This window comes from Zosterops lateralis (genome assembly GCF_965231275.1).
Source record: "Zosterops lateralis genome assembly, chromosome: 9".
NCBI classification, from domain to species: domain Eukaryota; kingdom Metazoa; phylum Chordata; class Aves; order Passeriformes; family Zosteropidae; genus Zosterops; species Zosterops lateralis.
This window is the reverse complement of record NC_139769.1, coordinates 18,371,892-18,385,042: the sequence shown is the minus strand read 5'-3', so window position 1 is coordinate 18,385,042 and position 13,151 is coordinate 18,371,892. Positions and strand designations below refer to the sequence as shown.

The window sequence follows — 13,151 nt, the reverse complement described above, 5'->3', positions numbered from 1 at the left end:
AAAGCTCTTGAATTGAATTGAAAGAAAGGATGCTATAAGCATTTCCTGATAGTAAAGGCAATTTCTTCTGGTCTCTCAGTATTGATCCTATGTGTTTTAATAGGGTTTTTTTAAAGTAAAAAACAGTCTAATTTGCATGCAAATTATATAATGCTTCCAAATGATACATGTGGAGATCCTCCTCTGCCTGTTTTCCTCTGATTATTGATATCTGTTTAAGGCTTGTTTCTGTTCCCTGTGTTAGCAATGTGGTATTTATTGACATTTTGATGTAGGAAACCACAAAACATCTTATCCAGTTAGATTATTTTATTTCTATGGAAGTGCACAGGAAAAAAAGATTCTATGAACAAAGGCAGGAGCAGACATTTATCTCATTAAAAAATTCAGAAACATTCTAGTTTTAGACTTGCTTCCTCTGTGATGCCTATAAGAAACTGGCCAACTGAGTCATCTTATTATTTAAACATCTACAAAAATTACTCCAAATTGTTAAGGTAGCTTGTATTATTCTATGCACTGAAGTAACTGTGTCATTTTAATGAAGCCAGCCTCCCTTTAATTATGATCCTTTCTCGTGTACAACATATGCGTAGTTACCAGCCTGCCAAGTCTGCATCTCTGTATGTCTATTTTATATGCAGCCTACTACATGCTAGTTTTGTAAAATTAAGTGATCAATATCTTTTTCAGATGTGAATATTCTATGAATATTCTACTTTTAATGTCACTGATAAATACAATGATCATTAATACATGTTTTCAGCCTAAAAAGGATAAAGCTCCATAAACACAATGTGTTTGTGTAACTAAACATTTAAGATACTATATATATACTAGAAACTCTTATTTATTGCTATAATACAATGCTTTGTAGCTTTGTAACACAGTTTGTATAATACCACTTAGTGTAGCTTACTAGACTTACTGAATTTATCTGCCAGTTTTTGTCAAGTATTTTAAAACTTTTTTCTGATTGTTTGGTATGTTAGATAATTGCACAGTAAAGATAGGATAAATTATTAAATAGAACAGAAGGATGAAGAGATGAAGCAACTCAAAGTTACATGAAGTCCTGCGCAGATCCCAGCATCCACACTGCACTGTGCCCTGGCAGGCAGGAGATTTGCAGGTGGACTTGCTCTTGAGCCACTGCACAGTTGTGGTAGCAGCGCATGGCAAAATCCTTTCATTGGTAGTCAGCAGGAACAGTGGCAATGGGAACAGAGAAGGTAGAAGAGGAGATTGTGGGAACTGCAGCTCTTCTGAGAGAATGTTGTAAGTTTACCTCTGGTAAAATTAGTACAGAGTAATTATTTTTTACCAGACCAGGAAACCAGGTCCACTCCGAACCTGTGCTTCCACTTCATCTCTAGAGGTGCCCACGTTAGCACAGTTTGAACGCATTAGTGAATGAAGCCTTGCCCTGCTGTTCTCAGATGTGACTGTCTTTGAATTTATCATTAAAATTATTTTAGGTGCTGAGACTAGGATATATATACCGGTTGATACAATTTATTTAAGGTCTTAATATTTAGCATGGAAATGTGTACTGTATAGTTTTTGATACTCTTATTTGAAGAGATGCAGTTCCTTTTTTGTCAGGTTTTGCAAGTAGTAGTGGCAGCTGCAGGAACTCATGATTATGCCAGCAATATCTCAAAACTGCCCAAATGAGGTCTCTACCTTCATATATTCCGTTTCTCCCAAAGTAAGAATTTAGCAGCAGCTGGCTTTACCCCCATTGAGTCTTCAGGCTTCAGTTCCAGCTTCTTTCTTACTGAACTCTGCTATGGTGTTCTGAGACAGATTTCCTTAGATATCTGCTTAACAAACTGTGATCTTGGTCCTATACCTGTACTAACCTTGGGTCTTTCTCTCTGAAGTCACTTGTGCTTTAACATACCCTGTCTTTCTGTAGCATAGCTGTGCTCAAAGTTTGGTTTGAGCTTGCAGAAGAAGTAAGATGTGCCAGCTGTGTTAATGTTGCTTGTATTGGCACAGCTCAAGTGTTAGAATATATATATAAAAGAAAATTAATTTAAAAAGAGGAATATTTAACAGCTGTGCTTTCTAGACATAATAACTAGGCTTGTGTATAGATTTTAATTACAAAGCTGAAAAATGTAGAAAATCCTTAATGAAGTTACTTAAATAGAAATGCACTTTGTTTCCATTGAACCAGAGTTGAAGATAATGAATGTAATGATCCTGGGCAACACAGGAAGGAAAACTGTAAGGCTCATATGTGTGAAACATAAAAGAGAACAAAAGTTCATTGAAAACCATTTTATCTTTGAGTTAGTGAGAAAAATCACCTGTACTAATTTGTAATTATTCCTTTAGAGTAAAAAAAAGGAATGGCTAGATGTAATTGCCTGAGGAACAGGCATCTAGTGCCACTTAAGATGCTTCAGAGTATCTAGGCTGGTCTCATTGCTGCTTCAGGAAGATGTGGGTCTTCTGCATTGACTGTCACCTCTGCTGTATTGTAAATTTGTGTCAGTGACATCTCCAGTATAACCGGACTTCTGTAATTTGCTGCCGAATTGAGCTTGCAGTGTCTTTACAGGTTTTTTTAAGCATCCCTAATTATCTCTGATAACAAAGCGGTATAATTAATCTGGAAGAGCAAAACTGTTTGCTAATATGTACAATTTCAGTTTAACTAATACTCCTTTACATTGGAGTAAATGAGAATTGGGGATAATAAAATGTCTTACTAGTCACCACAGGGGAAATGGCTGAAGGTTCTTCAGAGCAGTTGTATAAAGGGGTTGCCTGTTCAGCCAGGATTAGAATTGCAGTAGGGTTTAATAGTGTCTAAGGAAATCCCATGAAAGTACACACAGGCAGCATTTGTGTTTTCAGGTGATGGACAGAGACTTGTCGTGTAAAGTAGACCAGCAACTGTGAGCAAGAAGTCCAGTTACATTTGCAAATACATTTCTTGAATGTTGGCATTTTCTTGGTAATCTCTCTATGTGTCTGAATGATCTGGTTTAGCTTTAGAGAATCGCATGCTCAGTCTAATAATATGCCTGTAGTGAATTTGAACCTCCCAAACCAAATTCTTGTTACTCATTTTTGGTTAAATTTTCAGATCTTGACACTGCTGTTTTTATTTCTAAGTGGATTCTTACTCTGTGTGACAAAATACTTGCTTTAAATAAACACTTCTTAGTGCATTAACCTACTTGATAGAAAGCTGCAGCATTGTCAGGATCTGCTATGACCAAATACTTCACAGTGCTTGAACATCTTCTCTCTTTTCTGGTTCAGCTGTCCTAGGACAGGACAGGTGAAGGTACTTGTTATAAAAAACTGTTTCTTACTGGGGATGATTACTGAAGACTGGAATATGGAAGAGGTGGTGGAAGAGGCAGGAGACATACTCTTTTTCAGACTCTCAGTTACTTCTAGTGTAGAGAAAGCTGAAATGAGATCCCAGCATTAATTTCTCACTAAAGAAACTTTTATGGAACCTCAGCCATGTGCTGGTTCTAAGGGGTGTACTCTATTGTCTTCTGGTCTTAAAAGGTATCTCTGAATTTAACCCATCTTCATGGACTTCCCTTGGTGGGACTTACAGAGGGGGCGGGAAAAGTGGTTGAATGAAGGAAGAACTACACTCTGCTATTAACTACACTTCTGTACTGACAATACACAATAAAATACAGTATGTAAAAAGTTTGCTTTAATTACAGCATGATATCATTAATGTAAGGTGCAGAACTGCTGTCTATAGTTCTGTCCCTTTAAATGATGCTTCAGGTCACTCCTGGCATTTCCTCTGATTTTTCCTCTTAAGACAATTATCCAACTGAAAAAAACATCAGAGGTTGTTTTCTTGTGGCCTCAGACACTGGGAACTTGCTGAAGTCCATTTCTTGGAGTTTTATTATTGAAAGAATTCTTGCTAGTTCTCATATATCTGATGACTGTTCCTTTTCTGAAGAAGTCCACTGAATATTGAGAATCTTTGAAGCTGGGAATTGTAGGTAACATATCTTTAATCAGTTCCCTGGTTTATGATTTAAGGAAACAGAAGAATAGTGTTTGTCCTGATCAGTATATGTTGAGAAAAAAAGAGTTCAAAAAATAATTCAGTAGTGCAATATCTGCAGGTGGCTACATGGAAAGTCTTCTCATCATGTGTCTGGAAAAATTGACACTACTGCTCTGGTGTGAAGGACAGGAATATCCACAGAGATGGTGTGCACAGATGTGTAAAATAAGCTTTTCATTCCTGTGTTTTAAAGAACTGGTAATTTAAGTGGCACTTTCTGGTCATACCTGTAACAAGGGTTGCAACTCAGCTACTGCCCAATTGACCTAGAAATGGAGAGAATATTTTCAAGTACAAAATGCACCAATTGTAGTTTTTGAAGGTAGATTTGTTAAGCTACTAGAAATCCTACAACCACTTCAGACTGAACATGCTTTTAACCATTTTGCAAGCTAAAAAGCAAAGGTTTGCCTCGGAATAATCCACAGTTTTTGCTGACTTTCTTCTCAGTGACTTTGATGGAATTTTGCATAACATGTTAGTACATTTAAGTACTGCCAGTGTTACTTAACATATATAAAATTCTCTCTTGAAGGTTTGAATTTTTGCTTCATTGGTATGTGACTCATTTTTATTTCTTTTTCCTTTCCCTTTTTCCCTCAGAACTACTATGGAGCTGCCAAAATGATTCTTTCTGACAATCCACTTGGCCTGACATGCGGAATGGTGTGTCCAACATCAGATCTCTGTGTTGGTGGCTGCAATTTGTATGCCACTGAGGAAGGACCAATTAATATTGGTGGATTGCAGCAGTTTGCTACTGAGGTAGGGAGGACTTGAAAATGTCTTAATTTTTTTGTTTTTCATTGAGTACTGCCTGTGGTTGCCTTTGTTAATGGATTTTTTTTTTAAGTTGATACTAATAAAATGAAGGTGTAGAAAGCTAGAATAATTATCCTTTTTCTTACAGCACACTCAAATTCTTAGAAATACTTTCATAATGCAGTAAATCATAAGAACATAAGGGACATTATTTGAGAACAAGATGATTCTTTAGACATGCTGATAGTTGAGAGAATTGTTTTATAATGAAAGACTTACCTGAGGTGAAATTGTGGATGTTACTCAAGTAGGCTGCATAGGGGAAAAGATCAAGTGCAGATGTATCTGTAAGTGCATATTAAGGAGATGTAGAACTGTTCTGGGCATAGGGTAGATTCTGTAGCAGAATTAATGTGTATTTATACTGGCTTTGAGACAAGGATAAGCTTCAGATGATTTTTTCTTTTTGTTGTCCTGTTTTTCCAAACCTAAGTAAATACATAATTTGAGGTTGACCTAAACTATATGTCCCTGTGTATCTATTTATATAGGTACAGATTCACAGTGTATATGTGTAAATTTAATACTTCATAAAGGTAGGTACATGTTTTGGCTACTGAAGCAAAGGTTGTTACTTGCTGCTTCATGTTAGAAATTCTTTGCATGAGTTTTTGTTGAGCTTCTTGTGCATTTCTTGTGATTATGAAGTTTCAATTCTCCAATTTCTATCTGAAGAAAGAGAAAGGCAACTACTCATTTGTTAACTTCTTTTGAGGGCATGGAGAATTTTTACTTAACTCAAGGTCTCAGATGGTACCTCATCTGATCTATCTGAAGTAACATTGGGTAAAAATTATTATTTTGGCCTCTGTAAAACTGAGGGAGTTGTGGCTATATTAAAAACAGCATATTCATGCGTTAAGATTGCACATTTCTGTACAGTCCTTAATTAATGTGCAGGTCCCTATTCTGTATCATGAGCCATTTGGCTGGTTTTATTTACAAACATACAGTGAAGTTCCAGTCAACTTTACAAAACCTAGGAAAAAAACAACTTTGAAAGACGGACCAAAATAGAAATACAAATCAATCTGGAAGTAACAGATGATGTCCGTAAGACGGTATTTTTGTCAGGTGTCATGCTTAGACTTCACACCCTCTTCTCAATGTCTATAGGTCATGATTTGATGAGCAAATGATTTGATGAGAGATTTCACACCCTCTTCCCAATGGCTGCGGGTCATGATTTGATGAGCAAATATTGCTACTTGCTGCTGCTGTTCTCCTTTTATCTGTATGTATCCCTTCTTTCTTCTCTCCAGGAGACTTATAAATATTCTGGAGCACCTGATAAACTTTTCTGCTAGCTGTTGCTGAATCTTCTCTTCTCTCTGTCATTTAAATAGTTACACACTTCATTTTTCTTGAGATTTGAACACACAAGTGTAAGAACCCAAAGTTCTCATTTACAGGATGAGACTAGAGACATTGCGCTGTGTTAGTTCTATGTTTATGTTGAATAGTTGGGCTTTATCAGACAAGAAACACTTTTACTAGCTTTTCTTCTAGTGGCCTTTATTCTGTATATGTATAAAGCTAGAATTATTTGCAAAGCAGAAGAAGTTTATTTTTCCTTAAACCCTCACAAAACCAAAGAAAAAAACCCCAAACCAACTGACCAAACAAAAAAGATGAAACAGTTGTCAAGTAGATCATAAATACATTGGTGAAATATTACTGTTTAGGAGCCAAATGCAAGTAATATCTCTTATAATTTGATTTGTGTCTTATTCTATGATTAATATAGAGGAATTATGGCTTGATAGATAATGCTAAATATCTGCCATTTTTCTTCAAAAATCTTTAGAAATCTATTAAAAAAAAGCTCAGTGCTAGCATAATGATTGATACGAAAACTGCAGAGGATTAATAGTTTTCAGTGTTTCGAGTTTGTTTAAAATTATGTTAGTTTCAGGAGCTCTAACAGAATAAAATTATTATATAGTTCTATATGGCACTCCAACAAAAAGAACATTTAAAAAAAATTATTATCTTTAGTATTTTCATACTATCTATATATCTATACATCTAGTGTATAAAAATATAAAAGATTGTAAACAATTTTGTAAATAACCTTTAGGTTTATTGCTGTTTAACATAGAATTTGTATGTATTGTAGCACTCTTAATTAGTTATAATAGGCAGTCACTTTTGTAATTAGTACTTTTTTACTTTTCAGTTAAATTTTACTGTGAAAGTAAAAAACTGTTGAAAAAATATAATGGTATAAGTGCTTCCAAGTAGCAATCATTATAAAAATATAGATTATAATATTGAAGAAAATTGTTAAGTACTGCTGTTCATACAAGAATTGGCCCAGATAGAGTGTTCACAGCTCTACCTGTACAAGTAACTTAGGAAATTATGTAATTTAGGCATGCAACATGTGTTAGTCTTAATGAGAGCTGCATGGTGATTCTCATGCATGGTGTAATATTTGTCCCACAGGGGCTTATTTACTGAAAATGCATTGCGCATGAAGCCAGTTTTAGGCTTTTTTTTCCCTTGGAATTAGTCTGAGGATCATACACTTGATGCATTACGAGAGTGAGCAATAATAAAAGGGCACAACTGCTAACTGAGATAATAGATAAAATTGCAGTAAAGCAGGAATGTGGATTTAAAATGGAAAATATATGGGTATGACGTGTGCCCATTTGTACTTCTGAACAATGACTGATCATCTGTTCATACTGCAGATAAAGCTCCCTAATTGTAAAATATTTGTCTTGCATACGGTAGAACAGTAAAAAAAAAATGGCACCTTATGCCGCCTGCATTTTCCTTCTGCCCTTTCATATAGTTTTGTAACTATGTTTGGCTCATTCTCAAAGTGGATTGTAATCCAGCCTGAGAAAATGTGAATTTTGACAATTAAATGTTTAAGTGGAAAAAGGGAAATGTCCGTTTGTATTTGTGATGTAGAATGTGTATACTGGGATGCAGTTACCATGGTAACTGTTGCATCTAGAGAATAACATGGAGTAAATCTCACTATTATAAATGACAAGTGTCAAGCTCAGGTTACACCTGCTACTGCACAGGTCAAAATTATATTAATGTCTTTATCTGTCTCCTTTGCCCAAGTACTTCAGAATCAGGAAACATCCATTTTTTGAACACAAGTTCAGTGAAAATATACTGAGGTTGCAGTGACAATGCATCTAAGCATGAAGTATATGGCTTTCAGCCCCAAAATGAACTAAAATCACTGGTTACTCAAGTACAAGTTTGCAAGCTTGTAGTGAAAAGGAAGCAAGATCTATTACCTTATTTTCTATAGTATTACTAAGAAACCGTCAAATTATTATGTTTTGGATAGACTATTGAATCTAAAAGTTCTCTTTTGTTTCTGTTTAGTCATTCTAAATGATGCAGCGCAAGCCAAATAGAAAATGTATTATTTTAATCTCTGCATATTAGATATAAACACTAGATCATTTAGTGCTGTGGCTCTTGTGCCAGCTACAGTTCTGGTGATTTTTTCCTCTTTCCAAATACATTCTGACTGCTGCTGCAGCAGGAAGAAATTGGAAAAGGAAATTTGATATGTGTTTTTCTGAAAAGGGGGATTGTATGAGCTTACCTGGTGCTCACCTAGGGACACCTCAGCAGAGTACCTGTGCTGAACGGAGTGTTCTGGTGAGGAACCTGAGTGCTGAACCTCCCTCCTGCCCCAGCCCACCACAGTCAAGGGAGAAACGTCTTCCTTGAGGGATTGCCATGGAGTGGCACACTGTACCTTTGGGCTTGAGGCTCCTCTTTGAGTTGCAAATTGACAGCTCTGGTCCATCTGTAGTGTAGCTGTGAGGAGAAGGTGGGGCTTCTCATGGGGCTGCCACTCCTGTGGGATAGCCTTGAGATACCCGTCTGGGCATCGTCACAGGCTGCATCATCATGAGCTGCCTCTGCAAGAGGAGTGCTGTTCTGGGGAGCTAAGACAGCAGGACAAATAGAAAAAGCCCTTTATTCATCAGTATTAATTTTAATACATCTTTAAGTAATTTTATCTCTTAAGTCATGTTGAAATTCTTGATAGCAATAAATAAAATTTCAGGCTTGTCTGAAGGGGATGATTTAGCTTTCCACAATAGTTCGGGGTATGACTCTGAGGACTTTTGATTTCTCTGGCCAATGCTAAATGATTTGCTGATATTTCAGGAAGTTATACAAAGTTCTCTGCAACTTGTTTTACAGATGTTAAAGATTATTTTGTTTTTAAGGCATTTGCATGAATATTGCTAAGTCCATTTAGTGGTGAGATTAATGAAACATTGAGATTTGGACTCTGCAATGTCCTAGATCCATGGGATATGTTAGGACTAGAACAATGAAGGTTTAAAAAGTCTTCAATAAGATGTTTTAGGCCATAGTTTTGTGGGCACTCACCTACTTCATAAAATTTTGATGTATTGCAACTTTAGCTCTTAAATTGTGGGGAGAAGATCGAGAAGGTTTCATAACTAGCACGTGTGTGTAGAAAAAACACTGAATGTAACATCCTATGCTATCCACTGCAATTAAATGGAATTAATTGTGTGATCATGTAATTTGACAACTTCACAAAGATTACTGTGCATGGAATTTGCTTTATTTTGCAGTAAAATATGTGCAGAACATGTTTTTCTTCTTTAAATATTCAACTGCCCCATATTAATGTAAACCAGCCTACAGATAAATATCCATGGAAACCAGTGGGAAAGTGTGAAACTAATAAAACCAGTTCCTAAATGTTCCTGATTTCATTCCCTGTATTTAATGTCTGTGCACTAGTAAAATATGATAACAATTCAGTGTATACTAATGTGTTTCACACTAAAATTAATCCCAGCTAAATTCTAATATCTATGTCAGTAGCTGTTTGGTATCTCATTGCCCTACTGAAGGATGTTTAACTGTAAATCTTACTGATAAACTTATTTCTAGATCCTTTTAAGCATGGAACCAAGCATTATATCTGAAGAATATAAAAGATTTAGTCATCAAGTTAAAATTTGTATTGCTAAAAGGTTAAATTGTCCTATTTGTCTTCTGAAATGTGTCCTTCTGTATATATGTTGAATATACAAAGTATGTTTTGATAATATCTTTTTATGGGATTAGACAGAGTTTTTTCACATTTTAACATTAAGATTAAACTTTCAAGCTATTTACTGTTTTATTTAATACATTGTCATACTCCAAAAATAACTTTAAGCTATCATGGAATTGAAGAATGGCTTATGTTGGAAGGGAGCTTAAAGGTCATCTAGTTCCAACTCCCCTGCCATGAGCAAGGACATTTTCCACTAAACCAGGTTGCTCAAAGACCCCTCCAACCTGGCCTTGAATCTGCCAGGGATCATGGAATCATTATGGTTGGAAGAGATGAACGAGATCATCAAGTCCAACCTCTGACCAAACAACACCTTGTCAACTAAACCATCGCTCTAAGTGCCACATTGATTGAAATTAGTTATTTTATTTATTTTAAATTGTATAAAATTTTGGGTAAAAATTCTGAATATCAGTTCTAGCCTATTTTAATGCTTTAAAATGTTTTAGATATTTAAATGTTTTTAAAATGTCATGCTTACTATGCCATAAGATTATTTTCGTTTGATTAGCAAAATGCATTTCTCTGTGTAACCTGCTCTTCTTTGCCGAATGTCACAACTTTTCATCAAAACCTGCTAATACAAGAGTGGTGCAGTGAAAAATTTTATTACATGAGGCTAACAAAATTCTGAAAGGCAGCTAAAGTGAGTTGGCTAAAACTTTCCAGGAAATTTAAACTGGAATCAATTGCTCAGCAATTGAGGCCACTGTAGTTTGCTCAAGTGGGACATGTGGAACCTGAGTGCAAACTCATGTTATGTGTTATTTTTATATATTTTGGAATTAGGGTCTTTGTTAAATGTTTTGGAACATAAACCAACCCCTTTGCAGCAAAAGGATGCATCATTTACAACAGAGAATACAACAAACTGTTAGATCTCATACTGTAGAGAACCATGCTGTAGAGAATATTGAGCAAGTGCACTCACACCTTTACACAATGAAATGATGCTAATAGGAGAACTATAATATGTTACAAATGTATGAATCAAGAGAGTATTTTTTTCAGTTGTTGGAACTTAGCAAAATAGATTGGCTGTTTGGTTTGGTCGAATTGGATCTCACTTGTGGACTAAGTCTCCATGTTTTATAAATTGGGATATCCTGTTGGAGGACTCTAATGGACATGAGGTATAAGAAGTGGACAGAATCAATGTGGATTTAATTTAAATAGGCCCTAGACACTGAAGTAATGATAATTGTGTCATATTTGATAAAATGTTGAAGAATAAATGCCTGATGTTATTAATGTCTATTATTAATTTATCTAATATCTTCTGACTGTGTATGAGAGAGAGCATGACTGGGGCTTTTTACTGAGAGACTCTGCTTTAAAGTTCATCATTTGGTCTCATTTTCCTGAATGGGTCTTGGTTAAGAAACCCTACAAAACAAAGTAAAAAACTCCATCCCAATTCCAAAGAAGAAATAAATCACGTTTTTGAAGGAAAAGTGGAAAGAAGGGTAATAGTATTGAATTTTACCAGTGTCCTGAACATAGTCTGAAGAGATTAGAAGCAGAAAGAACAGTTGAATGTAATGTACCACTGAACACTTGCTTGCCAGTTACTCATCTCTGGCCACCAAAGGATTTATACATAGGAATTCAGTGATATTTAATTATGTGACTTACAGGATAGAGAAACTTCACCATGAGGTGAGTAAAAATCCTTTGAAATGCATCAAAGCAGTTTGCTATTTTCACACAGTTACCCTGCCAGCCTTAATATGCAAAACTGCCACTGAATTCCAGATGGCAAGATACTGCCACACAAGCTGGCTGTGCTGCATAAAGACAGTTTTACCCTGTTTGCAAATAGGCAGAATTAAAGTTGACCATTCAGCCTGAACTCCTAGGATTTTCTGCATGAATGCTTGGTTTCTGAAGCTTAACACTGCACTACAGTAGTGTGGAACTTCAGTGTAACATTTATTTGGTGGGTATGACTATTCAATAATACATATAAAATAGCCATGTTAACAATAAAGCAAATTTAGTAGTAAATTTGTTAAGCATATGCATATTCAGAGTGTTCAATATAGACATTAAATATGCAAGTTATATAATTTTTGTTACTGAATAGCCTTCTTGAAACTACATGAGACTAATAAAAATTTGGTATAATTCCAGCAATTTCTTATGAATATAACAAAGCAGACATTTTAGAAATATCATTGCCTTTGGTTATCATAGTCTAGTTTCACAGTACAATATGAGCTTTTCAGCCTGTGAAATCCATTAATAACCACATTAAACTTTCCCATATTGTATGAATTGTCAGGTTTAAATGATTCTTTCTTTAAAACAATTATCTGTCTCTTGCTTCATGCAGTTTGTTAAACCGCTGTGTCAATTTACAAAGACTGGGGGAGTTTGACACAGAAATTTTAGAGAGGGAAGGAACTAATCATTGGTTTACCTAGCATGAGTGCTCAAGTGCACATGAAGAAAATGAACATTGATTCGAAATATAAATGAAAAATTCTAATCATGAGTGGAATTGCCAAAGTTTAACTTGAAAACCCTTTGCTTCTTGAGTTCTAAGGAAAGTAAAATCTGTTGGTAAGCTTCTAAGTAGTTTAAATATTATATTTATTAAGACAAATGACAGTGTATATATTTTTGAGGTCTAGTTAGTACTTAGGGAACACAGTTCTGCATTGCAATAGGTGGGGAACAGTGTAGTCTCCTGGTAGTTTTTGAGATGCTGCATTGATGGTGTTTGTGATATGACTGAGAATCCCCATGCAATGCACTCTTGAATTCTTTTGTCTGCTACAGTTACGTATTGCTTGGATTAAACACTTTTCCCCTTAATGCCTAAAGTAAAAAGAAAATGTACCTATGCTCTTCCATGCTTCTAATGTTTAGTAGCTTCTAAGGCTGTAAGTCTATTCTTTTTCCTTTTGTAGATCATACAAGATACTCAATTCTTTTCCCTACAATTTTTGTAAGTGCAGAGGAGAGTGAAGTTAGCTTGGGGAATGCAGAATATTTCTGTCTTCAGCGCTTATCTGTATACATGAGCAAAGAACTGATTTAATGCAAACTTGAAAAACTGTGCCACATTACAACCAGGTTAGCAGCCCATTGTGTAGGGTTCTGTAGAAATGCACAACAGTGGGCAGAGGTTTTTCCAACGTATTTTTAATAGTTACAATG

At 35.4% G+C, this 13,151-nt stretch overlaps 1 protein-coding gene across 4 annotated transcripts in view; it reads left to right on the top strand.

Moving 5' to 3' along the window:
* The window catches only part of DPYD (dihydropyrimidine dehydrogenase), a 333,817-nt gene that overhangs the window by 93,673 nt on the left and 226,993 nt on the right, over positions 1-13,151 (top strand). For all 4 annotated transcript variants that reach the window (XM_083867303.1, XM_083867305.1, XM_083867304.1 and 1 more), the window contains one exon: positions 4,673-4,834. In XM_083867303.1, coding sequence (XP_083723429.1) covers positions 4,673-4,834 — 162 coding nt within the window. The remainder of the gene's footprint in view (positions 1-4,672; positions 4,835-13,151) is intronic.